Raw genomic sequence first — 16737 nt, forward strand, 5'->3', positions numbered from 1 at the left:
AAATTGTTATTCTAAGCAAAGACGGGCTTTCTCAGCTTCAAATCATGGCTAAAGGTTTCTAAAGGGGCAGTCCATGAAAATCTAAAATGCTTTGCAGAAACAGGATGAATTGCATCCAAAGCACGAAAAGGCAGACCAAAAGTGACCACACCATGAGAAGATCAAAACATCAAGCTGAGTTCCCTGAGAGATAGAAAAGCTACTTCATCATAGATACAGAGTTAGCTAAATAAAGAAAGCAATACTCCAATCAGCAAAAGTACTGTCAAAAGAAGGCTGTCTTGTATTGATCTCAGAGGACGAGTAGAAGTTTTTGAACCACTTCTCAGGAGAGGAAACAAGGCCAAACGCTTGGGTGGGTGGGCTAAGAAATACCAGCATTTCAAAGTGGATGACTGGAAAAAAATCATATCTACTGATGAATCCAAGTTTGAGATTTACGGCAGTAACAGAAGGGTGTATGCAAGGCAATGAACAGAAGGGGGAATGATACAGCAGTGTATCAACCCAACAGTGAAACATGGTGGTGGGAGTATTCAAGTCTGTGGGTGTTTTGCTTACTCTGGAGTTGGACACCTACACTGGATTGACAACACCCTAACCAAGGAGAAGTACCACTCCATTCTTCAGAGACGTGCTACACCCTCTTGTTTACTTCTTTGTGGAGAAGAATTCATAGTGCAGCAGGATGATGACCCCAAACACACTTTTAAGGTTTGCAAGAACTTTGCAAGAACTATTTTAAGACCAAAGAAGACTAAGGAGCCCTGACTTGAGGCAGCTGTGGCTCAGGAAGTAAAGTGGGTTGTCCACTAATCGGAAGGTTGGTGGTTTGATCACCTCCTCCAGTCTGCATGTTGAAGTGTCCTTGGGCAAGATACTGAACCCCAAAATGCCCCTGATGGCTGTGCCATCAATATGTGTGAATGTGTGTGTGAATAGGTGAATGTGGCAGTAGTGTAAAGTGTTTTGAGTGGGCGATAAGACTAGAAATTCGCTATACAGGTGCAGTCCATTTACTATTTTCCATTAACTGTCATGGGCTTTCCTCCGCAGTCAACTGACCTCAACCACACATTTATGGGGGCGCTTGAAGACTGAGAAATCCAAGAATTCTGTGACATCACAAGAAGCTCTTTGGAACATTGTCAAATCATGTTGGGAGAACATGGGTGATCAGATTTTGCACAAATGTGTGGAGTTGGTGCCAGCTCGAGTGCATGCTATCATCAAAGCAAAAGCTGGACATAACGAATACTAAGATATTCTGAAATTCATCTACATTTTTTTCAAGGTTAAACTTTTCACTCGAAATGGTAAACTGATATTATCATTTGTAATGAAAAAAAAATAGTGTTACATTCGAAACAAATGCAATTCAGAAGTATCTTGACTAGTGGTCTTACAATCTGGACCCCACTACACATGAATCCTTGAGGCATACAGTTATATATACTAAATAATGAAGGGATAATCAATCTGTGTTCAGATCATATCCAGCCCCTAGCAGGTTGCAGGAGAATTGTGGAATACATTAAATAGTAATTACTATCCAAACATTAGCACTTACCTGTCTTTCAAACTGCTGCAGTCTGAAATTGGATATTGGATATTTATATGTCTTGCAAAAAATCTTTCAACCAAGAATTACTGGGTAAAATCCCGCTTGGGAAATGGCAGCAGTGATAAATGTGATATGTCAAAGTATAAGTGGTATGTTCCTTTTGAACAGTATTTATTTGCTGAAACACTACACATTGATTAAAAATCAATGTGTGCTGTATTTTTTTCCCCACCAGAGGGCAGACATGTTCTTTCTCTCAACATCACAGCCCTTATATATTGGAAAACTATTGTAAGTGATTTAATTATAGAGAACCTTTGTTTTCCTGCAGACTGCAGTAAAAAAAATACCATGGCAGTAATTATTTCAGTGATTACAGCCTGAAGGGAGACATATAATAAAATCTAACTCAGATGTACCTGTATTATAGTGGTTCACAGTGTTACATTTGGTAAACACAGGGTGGAAAAAATTAAACTGTAATCCCATATCCACTATCTGAGCAAGGCAGGTGCATCACACCTGAAAGTAATCTGTATAAACACTGATTGTAGGAGGCCGACTGATCCAATCTAGTGATTCCAACACAGAGACCAGGCAAAGAGAGGCCTCCTGGGTACATACAACACACTTCACTACTGAGGCCTATAAAAGAATAAAAGAGAGGCCAGGAGTTAATTCTGGAAACTGGATGTTTTCCCCCTGAGGAGAGTCAGTGATGCCAGGAATACATCAACAAAGACCTACATGAGGAGGAGAACTGAGGCTTTAAGATGGAAAGAACACGAGAGAGCCACAGATAAGGAGGGGAATGAGAGAGGAATGAAAGAAGGGCAGTGTATATGTGTGTGTGTGTGTATGTATTCCTCACAACCTCAAAGCACTGTGTTAGGGTTAAGCCTTGGTTTTAGGGTTCAGGTTTAGAATTAAGTTTAGGTTAGGGTTAGGCATTTAGTTGTGATGGTTGAGGTTAGGCCAGGGAATGGTTATGTCAATGAGTGTCCTCCCAAAGATAGAAGAATGTGTGTGTGTGTGTGTGTGTGTGTGTGTGTGTGTGTGTGTGTGTGTGTGTGTGTGTGTGTGTGTGTGTGTGTGTGTGTGTGTGTGTGTGTGTGTGTGTGTGTACCACATTGGATGTGGTACCCTCTGTCCCCTGTTCTCCTACGAGAGCCACTGTGGGCCAAGCAGGCCTTTCATTACATTTCTCTGGTACAAATTCTGGTCTGCTGAGGAATGTCTGCACCTCACACACACACACACACATACACACACACAAACACACACACTCTGTGTCTGACTCACTTCTTAGTCTACTACAAACATTTCCACGCTACACAGCACACTGTCAATTAAAAGGGTTAGTTTGCTCAATTGATCCTAACTGCTATAGTACTTCATTCCATGCAAGTAGAAGATTGTTGGCCGGTGTCTGCTTTGACTCAGTGCTGCTGTATGTTTTGGGGTTTTCTTAGAGTAAACATGCTGTTCCAGGTGGGCTACAGTGAAATTCTTGCACACCATACACCAATTTGGTCCATTTGGTGAGCCGCCAATCGTCAAATTTGCATCAGTGGATGTGTCTTGACAGTGTGGTCTAGGGCTGCCATTTTTGATTGACAACAAAAGATTTCATTACCTTGTTCACAGTTTATCTTTTCACATAGCTCAAAGGCGCCCTCAGACTCTGCTTGACTCGAATTTAGATTTGAAAGCAAACTTAAAGTTGTTAAATAAAATGTAATTATTTTATAATAATAACAATACACCTTGCATATTTATTACTAGGCCCATACATTAAATGAATTTATTTTAAATTTTGTAAAAAAAAAAAAAAAGAAAACAAAAAAAGGCTCAAAAGAAAATGCTCAGATTGAATATTTTGAATAATATTTGCAATTCAGAGAGTTGAAAGACTTGCAGGTTTTCAAAGACGAATCGAGACTTGTCCTGCATACCAGTACTGGTGTTACTGCTAATTAGACCTCTGCTCACTTTCAAGATGGGTGACAGTATGCTGGGAGTTATGTAAGACCATCTTTCTCAGTTTAATAATATGAATAATAAAGGTGTAAATTTTCCCATAAATTTAGGTGCAACAAAGCTTATGCTAAGTTAACATGACACAGTTTTAGCCCTGAGTTTTTCACTTGCCAACAATTTTTGGTGATCGCAGAGAAAAGCCCCAGATCAGAGGCAAATCAGTGTGTGGTCACTATTTGTGTACTGTTCAAATACACGATCCGAGGGACTCTCCGATGCATTGCAGCTGCCCAAAAGGTATCTAGCAGGCTAAAAATCTCAACCTGTCGGCAGTCCAAATCCAGTAGTGTGAAAAGTGTTGTGACGCAGCTGTGATTGGCAATGAGTGCAGAAAAGAAGCTACAGCCAACGAAAGCAAAATAAATGGGTTGAGGGAAACCCGGGGGAAGAGCTGTAAAACATCAACAAGCATGGCTACAAGCAATTCATTCTCTCACCCATATGCTTCTCTTTTCTTCTTTGTATTCTTCAGTGCAAATCAGCACACAAACAACTTGGGATTGCTCGTTTGTTGCAGAGATCCATTTTGGATGAGAAAAAATCTTGTCTCATGCATGGTATCGTGTCATGTCATTTCTCGCGTGTGTTTTGTGAGAAAACGTAGTCTGGAGACCAGATGGACTCGCAGGGGATTCCTCCTGGTGAAAGATCTTGTAATTTGTGACCCCTTGCCGCTGATCAGTCATGTAGTCTGCAAACAACAACAATTTCAAGATTCCTAAGTACAAGACAACAAGTTGTGTAGTGTGAACAGTACAGCAATCTGACAACTTTGAAAGTCATGTAGTGTGTACATGGTATTACAGGCAGAGGAGGAAGTATTATGATAGTTTACTTGAGTGAAAGTAGAAACATTTTTGTGTAAGAGTAGAAGCAAATTAGCATTTTTGGGTAATAAAGAGCTATTAAGCACAGTCTGTACACACACAGTCCTGACAAAAGGCCTGATTAGGGACAATAATTGAAATGGTGTACGAGGTATCTGATGGTTTCAAAAACCGCTCCAGTATTAAAATAATATGATTTTTATAACCTGAAGTTATAAGTTTATGTATGAAATTGCATTGTGCAGCTTTAAAATGTATTTTAGTTAAGGGTGTATGGGTATGACTTTAATCCCACTATTTTACATGTGGTGTTTCCATGAAAACTCAAAATTGCAAAATAATTACTATTTTGGCACTACGAAACTGCTCTATCTTTAGCTATGTTATAACTTCAGAAGGTCTGGACAGGGTATCATAAACTCAGTGTTGTACACTGTGTCTATAGGGGTTCATATAATGCTTCCACAGGAGTAAAAATATGATAATTACCGCAACTGGAGTTGAAAGATTTTCATTCTTCACCCTGACCTCACCCTGCACAGTGTTTTAAAATACATTTTTATTTCTTACCAGTGTATATTTCTTCCATCATTTTTAGTGTGTGGACGGCAGACTGGGGTGGTGCACTTTCTATGGCAATCCTACAGAAGCCAAAGAGGAAGACAAAAGGAATGAGGTAGAAAATCTGAAAGAAGACATGGAATGGGACGAAGAGAAAGGGACAGAAGCTAAAAAGGAGGGAAGTATGAGTAGACTGTGATAGAACAAATGAAAGCTAGAGGAACAGAGGAAGTAAAAGCAAGATTGGAAGTACATAGTAGTTCAGGGCAAGACTGAGCCTTGTATTTATCGTTTAACGTCTAAGAGTTACACTTACAGTTAAAATGCTCTAAAAAGGCAACTTAAAAGTCAATAACTCCTTTTTGCAGAATAAGACACATTTACCAAGCAACTTAGTCCTACAAAGTGTAGGAAGAGCCTAATCCTTAAAAACAGTTTTCAAGTAATCATACGATTAATAATTATGTGTGTGTTTTGAGAAGAAACAGCAAATCAGAAGAAGAAATGTAAACTGCTTTGAAGTTTACATTTCCCCAGTTATTCTGCAGAGACAAATGATTCTAATGTTTTAAAATGATTCTATCTACATATCTATCTAAATCTACATGGTGTGGTTCAACTTTACATTTTGGATCATTTACCCCCTTATTCTGTCCCCTCAGATCTGAAAATCCAATGTTCAAATGTCCAGGGTTCCATGGTGGAATAGAAAGGGGGATAACAGCTTTTACTGTTTTAGCTCCAACATCGTGGAACAAACCACCCCTCAGTATCGGTTCAGCTGAGCCAGTGCCACCTTTTAAAAGGCGTATAAAAACTGTCCTGTATAGCCTGACATAGTTTTATTTTATGGTACAGTATTTCTTCAGCACCTGTGAAGCACTTTGTAACTAATGAAAAGGCTCTATAGAAATAATCTGTACTTACTTTTAAGTTACATTTTTTACTTAAAGTGTTGATCTCGAAGATTTTCATTTGAATAAATCTCTTAAGTCACTATCTATCGCTAAATGAGGTAACAAAATGGTGATTGAGCCTTGGGGACCACTGATGAAAGTATTGCAATATTTATATATTTGCAGTATTATGAACTGGCAACATTCCTGGAAAAAATGTTGTATTAAGTTACAGCTAATGCAAACCGTACACCTCTTACTGATGTAGCTTCACATTAACAGCATTTCGCTGGCAAAACACGAGTTGACTTTTATTATGAAGTAGTCACAGGAAATGCAATGTGTTTGTCAGTGAGCTTCGCACTTACCGCTATTGTAAATCAAAAATGCATCTACATAACAAGACAACGGTCATCTTGGGCATTTTTGAAATATTGCAGGGACTAATGCAAAGAGAAGGAGCAGCCACAGGAGCAGGAGCAGGCGACAGGCTGCACACCTCCAACTTCTTAGTGAGGTAACCAATTCCTTTCACGATGCCCTGCTGCAGCATAAAATCAGCTCATGGTTGCTCACAGAAGGATGGAGAAAGGCCATTAATTGCCTGACTTCCTTATTAATACTACAATATTTTGTTTTGCTGCCCCCAGAGTTCTGTGACCTGTGGTGTTAAACAACATTTGCTGTTACTACCAGCAACTACTGTTGTCGCCAAATCAACCAGGACTGAAATCTTCCAGTCTGCCAAGTCCATCATATCACCTTTAGTACTGATACATAAAGACCAGACCATAGCAGAACATCCCAGGTGTACTGTACTTTCCAATGCAATTTTCATTTGACTGTTTGTCAAAACATGAGAGGATAGACGGGATAAACACAAACTAGCCCTATGCAATAAGAGAAGCTGAAAATCATCCCATATTAACTAAATGCTCCTTCTAGATACTTATATGATTGCTGTGTTTCCAAAAATAACACAACTCCCTTGTGTCATCTCAGACTCACAATATCTTGAAAAATGAAATAATGCACATATGAAGATGGCAGAGATACTTTCTCAAACTACTTAATCACTTAGCTAGCTTTTCTAAAATATCATTCTTAGATTATGCATCCTCATGTGAGCAAAACGACTGAATGAGAAAGAAAATCGACTGCAGACATAACACAGCATACAGAAGTTCGTATCATGGCTTGGATGGATTATAAAAGAGAATATGAACAGGATCTCAATATACAGAAATATCTTTATTTCATAAAGGATTTACAATATTTTACATATGACACATACTGTATGTAAAGCAGGGTAAAAGATCTTTGGCACACTCCTCAGTTACCTGTTGCAGAAAACAGAAAACATACAAAATGTTTTAAAAAATACATCTCTATTAAGTCTTTTAATCTCTGCATTCAAAGATAAGTAGTAGGATTACTTTCCCTTTTTGGCTGATTTGTATTTTATATTCAATTATTGTCACTATGTACATTGTTCTTGCCTCTCTGGCAAACAAGACGTAAGTATAGCTGGATAAAAACTACATGGTTACACACAGAAGGACAAACACTGTCCTTCACAAACACACACACACACACACACACACACACACACACACACACACACACACACACACACACACACACACACACACACACACACACACACACACACACACACACACACATTCCTTTAATACCCTGCTGGTTAGGATGGAGTCCACGGCATCATTTGTGTTGAGGCGACATCTCTGATGACATTTTGGCTCAAAGTTGGACACACAAAGGCACTTTTAGGCAAAAGCTTTCATAACTCCAACATGTCAGAACATATGAAGGTATCAAAATCAAACACATCTGTAATGTGTAAGTAACAAATGGTAAAGTGCTCATTAAATGTCTTTGGTTTAATAGTTATTTCCCTGTTCGTTTCTTATAAACAGAGTAACTTTTGTGCTCAGAGAGATGCCTGTCTGACTCATAAAAAATACTGTCTCCAATGCTCAGCACATCTATGGAAGCTTCCATTTAACTCTGGCTTTTTGGCTCTTTAGCTTTTTCAGCTGATTAAAGCGAGCTGTTACATCTTAGAAGTACTGAATTTCAAAGGCTTTACCCAGAGTTTATCTTTGCTGGGTTAGAATTAGATATGACACTGTGACTCAACTTAACCTGGCCCAAAGTCCTGCAAGAGCTCAGCTCCTGAAAATCACTTTTAAGAGTTCCCATTAAAGCAGAGTAAGTGCCCTTGTTGAAAATCTCCATGAGGATGCAGGGCTTCTGGTCACTTCTCGTCGCTCACGGAGCAGTCCACAGCAATGATGTCCTGTATTTCTGTGATTTTCACCTCTTTCTCCGGGATCTCCACCTCTATTGGGAACTTCAGCTCCTCAGGGATCTTCTCTGCTGAGGAGCAGCGGCTGGAAAGTTTTTCCATCTCGTCCTCCATCTCAGTGATGCGTTCAGCGACGCAATGGGCAGTGAGTCGGGCCTCGGGGTCATGGTCCCAGCATTCCTTTATGGTGGCACAGATAACCGCAACGCCCTGTAATGAGAGGCAGAGAGCAGCGATATGAGACTGAGCATATAGGGCCCATTTTAACATTGACTGAAGGTAAAGACAACTAACTGTTCTGTAGGCAGCAGCATCTATCTTCCATAAAAGCAATACTTAAACATAAACCTTTGATAATGCTTTTCAAAAGAAATACAATTGTAATGGAAAGACTAAAATAACTTTGCGTGCATATTCATGATGTAATGCTACACTAATCAATATTTTTTAATGCAGTATAAGCAATAGATAAAATGACTTGTAATGACGACCCCTACAGAATTTTTTTAGCCTATTTTAGCTCTTTGTTTTGTTCATTAATCATGTTTGAAGCTACAGCAGGCAGTTTTTTTCAGCAAAGTTGGCAACTAGCTGGTGTAGGCAGCAAAAGGGACACATATATTTTTCTCAGGATTTTGTAGAGACCAAAAACAGAACTAAAGGGAGAGTGAATACTGATGTTAAAATCATCTGGTGGACAGAAAAGACAGCTCTAAATGAACTCTAATGTTGCTCTCTGCCTGCTGGATGTGTAAAGAGGCAACTGTTTCCTAACTTATTAATCAATACCAACTTTATTAGGTCTTAAAAAGCCAGTTTTGTGTTTTCAGTTTCTTTTTCTGCCCCCCCTGTGGCCAAAAATAATTAATGCAGCATTCATTAAGAAAAAAGATATTTCAAGAAAGGCCTAAAACATTCTTCCCAGCATGTGTTCTAATCTAATCAATGTCCTCTGAAGACACATAATTAGATCACTGTTTTCAGTGTTGCTGTACAGATTTAGTTTTTTTCCCCAGGTATTCATACAGAATTATCAATAACCGTGGATATCCCTGATAAGTGCAATTGTGTAGGTGTTGTCCTTCCAGGATATACAAAGTACATCTGTGTGTCTGACCTGATGTGTGAGCCAGGTATTAGGGATCTCCGGTCTTCCTCTGTCTCTCAGCACGTTGTCCTTCATGCTCTCCACACAGGGGTGCTCTCGCACTTTAGAGCCATATGCAGGCTCGTAATCCTTCACCTCTGCAAACAGAAACACAAGCAAATGCAAATCATGATCTGAGTCTCAGTTGAAGATAAATATCCTTTCTTGCTGTCATGTTGTCTGTGGCTTCATGTTTCAGTCATTTGCAACTCTTCCAAGCAAGTACGTGGTACCAACAAGATGTGGAAGAGTTGGCCAAGTTCAACATGAACACTAAACAAGCACAAATGTCATGACATGGCTCATGACAAGTGAAACTTTAAGGACAAAAAATCGGGAAGAGGAAGACAGGTGGCCTGTGGAGTTAATGTAATTTGGAAGTGTAGAAGCATCCTTACATAAGGTTATTCCACCCCAAACTACTATTGAGTTATTGTTTTCACCCAAGTTGTCAGCTCTTTAAACTGGCACCACTAATGATGACAGTGGGAAATAAAAATTTTTTTTATGATGTTGAAGGAAAATGCTCGCTTAGGGACTCGAAAATTTATCATTTCTAAAGACAACAAATCAGCTTCCGCTAACAAGCAATTACTTGCAACCTCAGACTGTACAGAGCATCAAACCCACAATCTTCAAAATCATGTTGAAAAACTAGCACAGAAAAAGACAGAGCATAACCTCGAAACCATGAAAAATAAAAAACAAAATACTGGGATTGGGTCCAGACCTCAAGAAACCAATCTCACAACAGCTGCAGTCCCCAGCCCCAAAGAGAAGGGTCTCAGGAGCTCACAGTTGCTGTGAAATTAGACACTAGTAGCTGCAAAATCATCTTCGTTTACCCATCTGAGCCAGAAACTGATACACAAATATTTAACAAAAATTAGTTCTTGTTCTTACATTTAACAATTTCTACACCCTATTTTACAGCCACTCAAACACTGAGTATTATTCACTATGTGTACTTTTTTAGGTGTGTTATATTTGGAAGCATCTATGTTTTTCTCTAGGCATTTTCACTGAAATTAAATGTTTAATATCCCCTTTCAAGACGAATGGTCACTGCAGCACTAGAAGGATACCCTGACAATAAATTAGTAAAACAGTAGTGGTTCTTCGATCTGTGTACAGTATGTGAATGAACATATTTACTCAAATGAACTGATAAAGAAATTAAGAATTTTCCAATCGAATCAAATTTCAACAAGAAGTCTTCAAAGTGGGGTTCAAAGTTTATCCTTGATCGTGGGAACAGGAGTTGAGAAAACAATCTCGAAACAAAGTAAATGTAGTAGCTGTTGTAAAGACTTCTTTCATGGCTTACTGTCTGCAGTGTTACTTCCAAGGCCAAGGAGCACATCATTAACAAACTACATTAGTTTGTCGGGTTCACATGTAGCTTTAACCACCGTTGTTTAGCATGATATCATGTATGTAGCGATCAAGTGCATATTTAAGAGCTCTTTACAGGGTTCTCTTTTAAAAAATGAGTCAACTTGAAACATCATAAGTCAGGCAGAGACAGTTTTCATAGAGCTAACGTTATCTTAATTAGCCAACTAGCTAAAGCTGATAAAATCTGCCAGCAACAGAATAAAAAATTTACTGTCACTGGCTAGAAATGAGGAGGCTGCTTTTGTTTACCACTGTGTGAAATCATTTGTTTCAACAAATTAAAAAATTTCAAGTGGTAACTCTTCCGCTGTTATTGTAAACTGCATATATGTTGTGCGAGTGGTTGAAGTTTGATACGCATAATGGCAACAACTAAGGGGGACTGGGGCTTAGCGAGTTGTCAGTTGTAGATGTTTTCCCTTGTTTTCTGAGCACTTTAAAGTTGTATGTATATCAATCCAGTATCCCCAGAAGACTGGGCAAACGCCACCTTCGCATAAAGATTATATGATATGATCAAAAACTACAAAACAGCTACTAAATGGACCTTTTGGTGAGATTGGTTTTCTCAACAGCCTCAAAAATTCTCTCAAAATTATTATCTGTCCATAATATGCGTCTGTAGCTGCAAATATCAGTTTAAATACTTAATATTGTTGGTGTTAATTAATGGTATGGTATGATCAAGGAAAATGCTGTGATAGGAAATCTAGGAAAAGCTGTAGGATTTTAATATATATCTGGTCCATATGGTCTCTGCCTCTATGTCCTCAAACAGAGGAAGTGGGAAGGTTGGAGTGGAACCCCTGGACAGGAAGTTGGAGGGCTGGGATTGAGACTGTGTGCAGAGAAGCTGACTCTACAGGCCCACACTTCCTGTTTTTGACATGTGGAACTTCCCCCCTTTTTAGTGTTTTAAAACAGGACCCAGCCGGGCCCGGCCCATTCCCCTGGAGCTTATTTATGCCAGGGCTGGTATTGTCCTCACAGCTCTGCTGTTTAGATCTCCTGCAGTGGAGCTGGTATAAATACCACACGTTTTCCTGGATTCTATACAGCTGAAACATAAAACAGCATAGCGCAAGTTGACCAAAAATGAGAGAGTTGCAAACAGAAATAAAATAGGTGAAGTGCTTTTTTAAACATCAAGACATGACTGATTGGAAAAGATCTCATTTTATGCTCTGGTGTTGATTTGGCTCTTATATTCTTTTCATAGGAATTATATCTCACACATTAGAGAACCAGGCAGGCAAATACTATCATTTCAGTCTATATGAGAGGTGCAGCCTGCTTTCCTTCTCTTGACATTTGAAAGCTATGAGAAGAATTTCATCCACGGTTTGAGAACAGATTTCACAACAGACTGCAACCAGAGCCTCAGTCTCACTTTTCCCTTGCTGTCTGGGGCCCATAGTTAAAACCCTGGTGTATCCAATCTAAGGGGCGGAAAATGGTTTACACCAGTTTCCTTTTTAGATTATCTGTCTGAAACCTTTGTGGCCTGGAGGTTAGCAGAAACCTTTGTGGCTAGATTCACTGTCTGGGATGTACTGTCTTAAGAGAAACACAGTTCAATTTTTGGCATTCAAGAGAGTCTCAATAGGAATATAAGATGATGTTGATCCCACATCTATGCAAAACCAACTACACATCACAAGAAATGAACCTGCATAGCCTCTAACAACCCACACTCTCATCAAAACAAAATCCTCTCTCATCCAAAGCATCCGCCTATCTCCAGAGAAAGTTGTGGGTTGAATTCCTGCGGCAGGTTTGTGGCTAGCACATCAGGGTACTGTGAAATTTAAATGTCAGTACCACTGGTGCTGTTCTGACGGGGCTTTAAAAGGCTAGAATGAGACAGGGAAACACCTTTGCTGCAAGCAGTTGAATCGAATTCCATGTGTGTCTGGGCCTGAAATTACAAAAAAAAAAATTACTCAGTACAGTTGCCGGTGAAAAAATTGTAAAAACTGCATGAGTAACTCCACTGCTTCCATTTGTATATGATCTTCAAAGATAACTGATATCAGTTAACAAACTTAGTATTTGCATGCTTGTCTTGTCCATTCTCATTTGCTTGGTTTCCTGTTTGTGTCTGTCAATCTGTGCTCCTTGTGTTTTTTTCACACTATTACTGTCTTGATGGTTTTACCTCCCGGTATTATCTGCTAATGATGCTGTCGTGCTTTAACTGCAGACTTCATGTCTGCATGTATTTTTGTATGAAATGCTTGATTGCATATTTCCTACAGTGCATATTGCTTGACATATTCTATTTTTTAGCTTTTCATCCTGTTTAGTTGCTTTGCTTGCCTTGTCCTGTTTTGATAACACATGTTGTCTTCATTGTTCATTGTTATTTATTTTAATTTATTTAATATATATTTTATATATAATATATATATATATAATTTACAGAGCTAAAGCTAAGAGGTGGTTAGCTTAGCATAGCATAAAGACTGGAAGCAAGGGGCAACAGCCATAGCAAAAAAATAGTAGTCACATATTAACACACGTCTTGTCTGTTTTTTTTATGAATCTTAACACACATTTTTCATGAATTTTCATTACTGAACTGTAGATCACTTTTACACATTGGCCACATCTTTTAAAATCAATGAATTTTCTCACTCAAACTCAACCATGACCAAAACTCTGTGTATTTACTCCATTTTGCACATTTACGTACTATACTCCTACTACTATATTCAAAACTGTTCAATTTACATTCAAAACCAACCAATCATAAAAAACTAATGTAGATTAGAATTTGATCTACTACATTATGATACATCTAGATCTAAAAATAAAAATGCATAAACTCATAATTGGGCCTGACAACACTGAGCGCCTATTTTTCATTCCTTGATGACTTCTATGGAAGACCTCTGAATGGGTGGAGTCACTTTTCCTTTAACCTTACTTTCCATTCTTCAGCCTCACAGAAGAACTCTTTTTCTCATTGAGGTGGACAGTTTATGATCAGATGTCCCTCTTGCACACAATTTATGCTGGATGTCTGGACATATCTGCATAAGATTGCCAGGGATGGGTCAGGCAACAAAAAAATTCTTTGCCAGCTGGATTGCAAGAGAGGACATAATGTGCAATGTCAATGAGAACTTGTGGCCAAATGCAGAAGGCAGCATTTACTAGCACTGTTGTATTCCTATATCTGTAGCTATCCTATACATGTATATATAGTGAATATGTACAGTTTTGTACTGTACTGCTGGGATTACTTTAGTTTTATTTTGTGGACTTGGATCTACTCTATGCAGAAAAAGCCTATTGATGCATATTGCAGCATTTCTTTACATTCTCATTAATTTTGTTGTAATGGAATCGTGTTTTCTTTGTTCAAAGACAGTAGTGATACATATTGTAATGCTACCTCTTGGTAGTATTTGTTAAGTCAGTGTGTTCTGAGTGATATAGTTTTCTTGTCGGTAGAAAAATGTTGTCAGTGTTCTGGTACCAGAGTTGATCCTGAGATGGGGATCAAGCGTTTTGGTTGCATTACTGCATTTTTGATATGCGATTCAGCTGCAAGACTACTCACTAGGTCAAATAGACAGTCTCACATAAAGCCTATACTCATATTTCTTCACTGATTCCCTGTTAAGTATTGGATTCTCAGTCTTACTTAAAGAGCATTGCACGTTCAGTCTTCTGCTCATGTGGCTGGTCTACTTAACCCTCACTCATCAACTTGCTCTCTTAGGGTCAAATAAGCTAAATTTACATGGTGATCGAGCCTATGAAGACATAGCACCTAAACTGTGGAACGCTCTGCCTGCATTTTTAAGGTCTGCTGATTCTGTGGATTCTTTTAAAAGGCAGCTAGAGACATATCTGTTTAGACAGGTGTTTGGGTAATCTGTTTGTACCAGGTCTGTATTTTATGTATTTGTTGTGTATTTTATTGTGTACTGTATATCTTTATTGTTTATTTTGATTTTAGCTTTGTACTTTTTACGTGGCATGTTCTTTTCTCTTGTATGTTGTATAATGCTCTCGTAAAACACTTTGTGACTTATGACTATGAAAAGTGCTATACTAATATACAATTTGTTTTGACATCGAGTATGGTAAAGATAACTGTATGAAGAGTGAACACAGTATGGAGAAATGTGGGTTACCAATTGTAAAAAAATTAAAAATAATGTATAAATAAACAAATGGAAAACGAATAATTTGTAGTTTTAGAGGGGGTTGGGTAACTATTTCTCAAGCAAGAATATTTGTTTCCCCTACGTACAGTCTTCAAACTAAGCTAAGCTAAACATTTTCTGGCACCAGCTAAGTACTCAACACAGTCACAAGAGTGGTATCTCCTTATCATCGAACATGCAGCAAAAAAAACCCCCCCAAAAAAAAAACACACAAAAAACCGAGAATAAATGTATTTGTTGAATTATTCTTTTCTCCAATGAAATGCCCTCTGTCCCTAAATCTTTGCCTCAGCAGGGTATAACCATTACCCAACTCACCAGCTGTTGCCAATGGCTGTCTCCCCTCATGGACCACAAGGCTTTTGCTTCACCCCGCTCCATTACCCTGCATAACACTTAGCTCAGATAGAACATACAGGTCCTGCCGCTCCCTGCAGGCTAATTCAGGACATGTAAATAAAATGCTCAGAGACACACAAAGAATGTACTATAACTGTACACAACAACAATACCAGCACAGGGTAGTATTTCTAGCCACCATTCTGTCCCCTGTTGTTGGAGTGGAGACAAAGGAAACACCCACACACACAATCCCAGATTGAGACGTAGAAACAGGGCTACATGAGTGTGTCTGTCTAGTACCTCCATCTCCCTCTGTCTCTATGTACCTCTCTCTGAAATAAACACACACAAAGACAAACACACACGTGTTGGAATGTAACTGTAACTGTGTAGTTTTAAATATCTCAGACTGTCTAGAAAAGCCGACTAGTGAAGGAGGTGGATCGGAGTGACTCCCTGTCTACTCAGCAGAGGACATTGGAGGAAACAGAGAAGTTTTTGTGTGTGTACTTTTATCTTTGTGTCCGGTTTGAGTTTTAAAAGACTGAGGATGTTTTTGGAAAGTGAAGACATTTTGTTCTGTCCAAAGTGTTGTTTGAGGGTTCAGACGTATGATGGAACACTGATGTTACTGCTTTATGCAAGATTTGATCGACTCTATCAAAAAAGGGTCTCCATCTACATAGACAGTATTCCATTGGATTAAGAATTGATGCAAAACTAGGGGGTACCATCGTGAAACCAAAAACCCGAGATAGGATTTGCCAAACAGGTGTTTGGGTAATCTATTTGTACCAGGTCTGTATTTTATGTATTTATTGTGTATTTTATTGTGTACTGTATATCTTTATTGTTTATTTTGAATTTAGCTTTGTACTTTTTACGTGGCATGTTCTTTTCTCTTGTATGTTGTACAATGCTCTCGATTTGCCAAACACGTCGGTTAGTTCCTCATACTAAATGCTTTTACTCTTCTAACATTACATGCTGAAAATACATAAAGTATGTAATCAAAGCAGCTAACATCTGTTTCCTTATCATTCTTACAAAACTAGGACTAAGTACTTCTACACCCCAATACAAGAACAATGATGTTGCTTTATTTCTATGTCTTAATGGGGAAGGATCCTGACTTTTTGCCAGGGTTGTGTAGCTTTAACCCCAGTCTTTTATATATATATTGTGTATATATAATCTCTCTTTAACCACATTGTCAAATCAGCTGTAGACATTAAAATTTCAGCTGGAGACGGCATTTTCAAACAACTCATAGGGATAGTTTTAGCTTAGTTAGCCAGCTAGCTAAAGCTGATAAATTCTTCTGTGACAGTTTTCATTTCAGCTGACAATAACACCGGTTGCTTTCTAGAAATTAGTAGCTGCTTTTGTCTGCCTCTGTCTGAAATCAAAGCCCAATATTTCAAAAATGATAATTTAAGGTTCTGTGTG

General features: G+C 38.6%; 1 protein-coding gene across 1 annotated transcript in view; it reads right to left on the reverse strand.

Moving 5' to 3' along the window:
* Positions 1-7157: 7157 nt before the first annotated feature.
* LOC120784290 (TGF-beta receptor type-2-like) overlaps positions 7158-16737 on the reverse strand; it is a 43311-nt gene continuing 33731 nt past the window's right edge. The window contains exons 9-10 of the mRNA XM_040117966.1: positions 9338-9465; positions 7158-8430 (exon numbers count right to left, since the gene is read on the reverse strand). Coding sequence (XP_039973900.1) covers positions 8170-8430; positions 9338-9465 — 389 coding nt within the window. The 3' untranslated portion in view covers positions 7158-8169. The remainder of the gene's footprint in view (positions 8431-9337; positions 9466-16737) is intronic.

This window comes from Xiphias gladius, chromosome 22, assembly GCF_016859285.1.
Source record: "Xiphias gladius isolate SHS-SW01 ecotype Sanya breed wild chromosome 22, ASM1685928v1, whole genome shotgun sequence".
Taxonomy (NCBI): Eukaryota; Metazoa; Chordata; class Actinopteri; order Istiophoriformes; family Xiphiidae; genus Xiphias; species Xiphias gladius.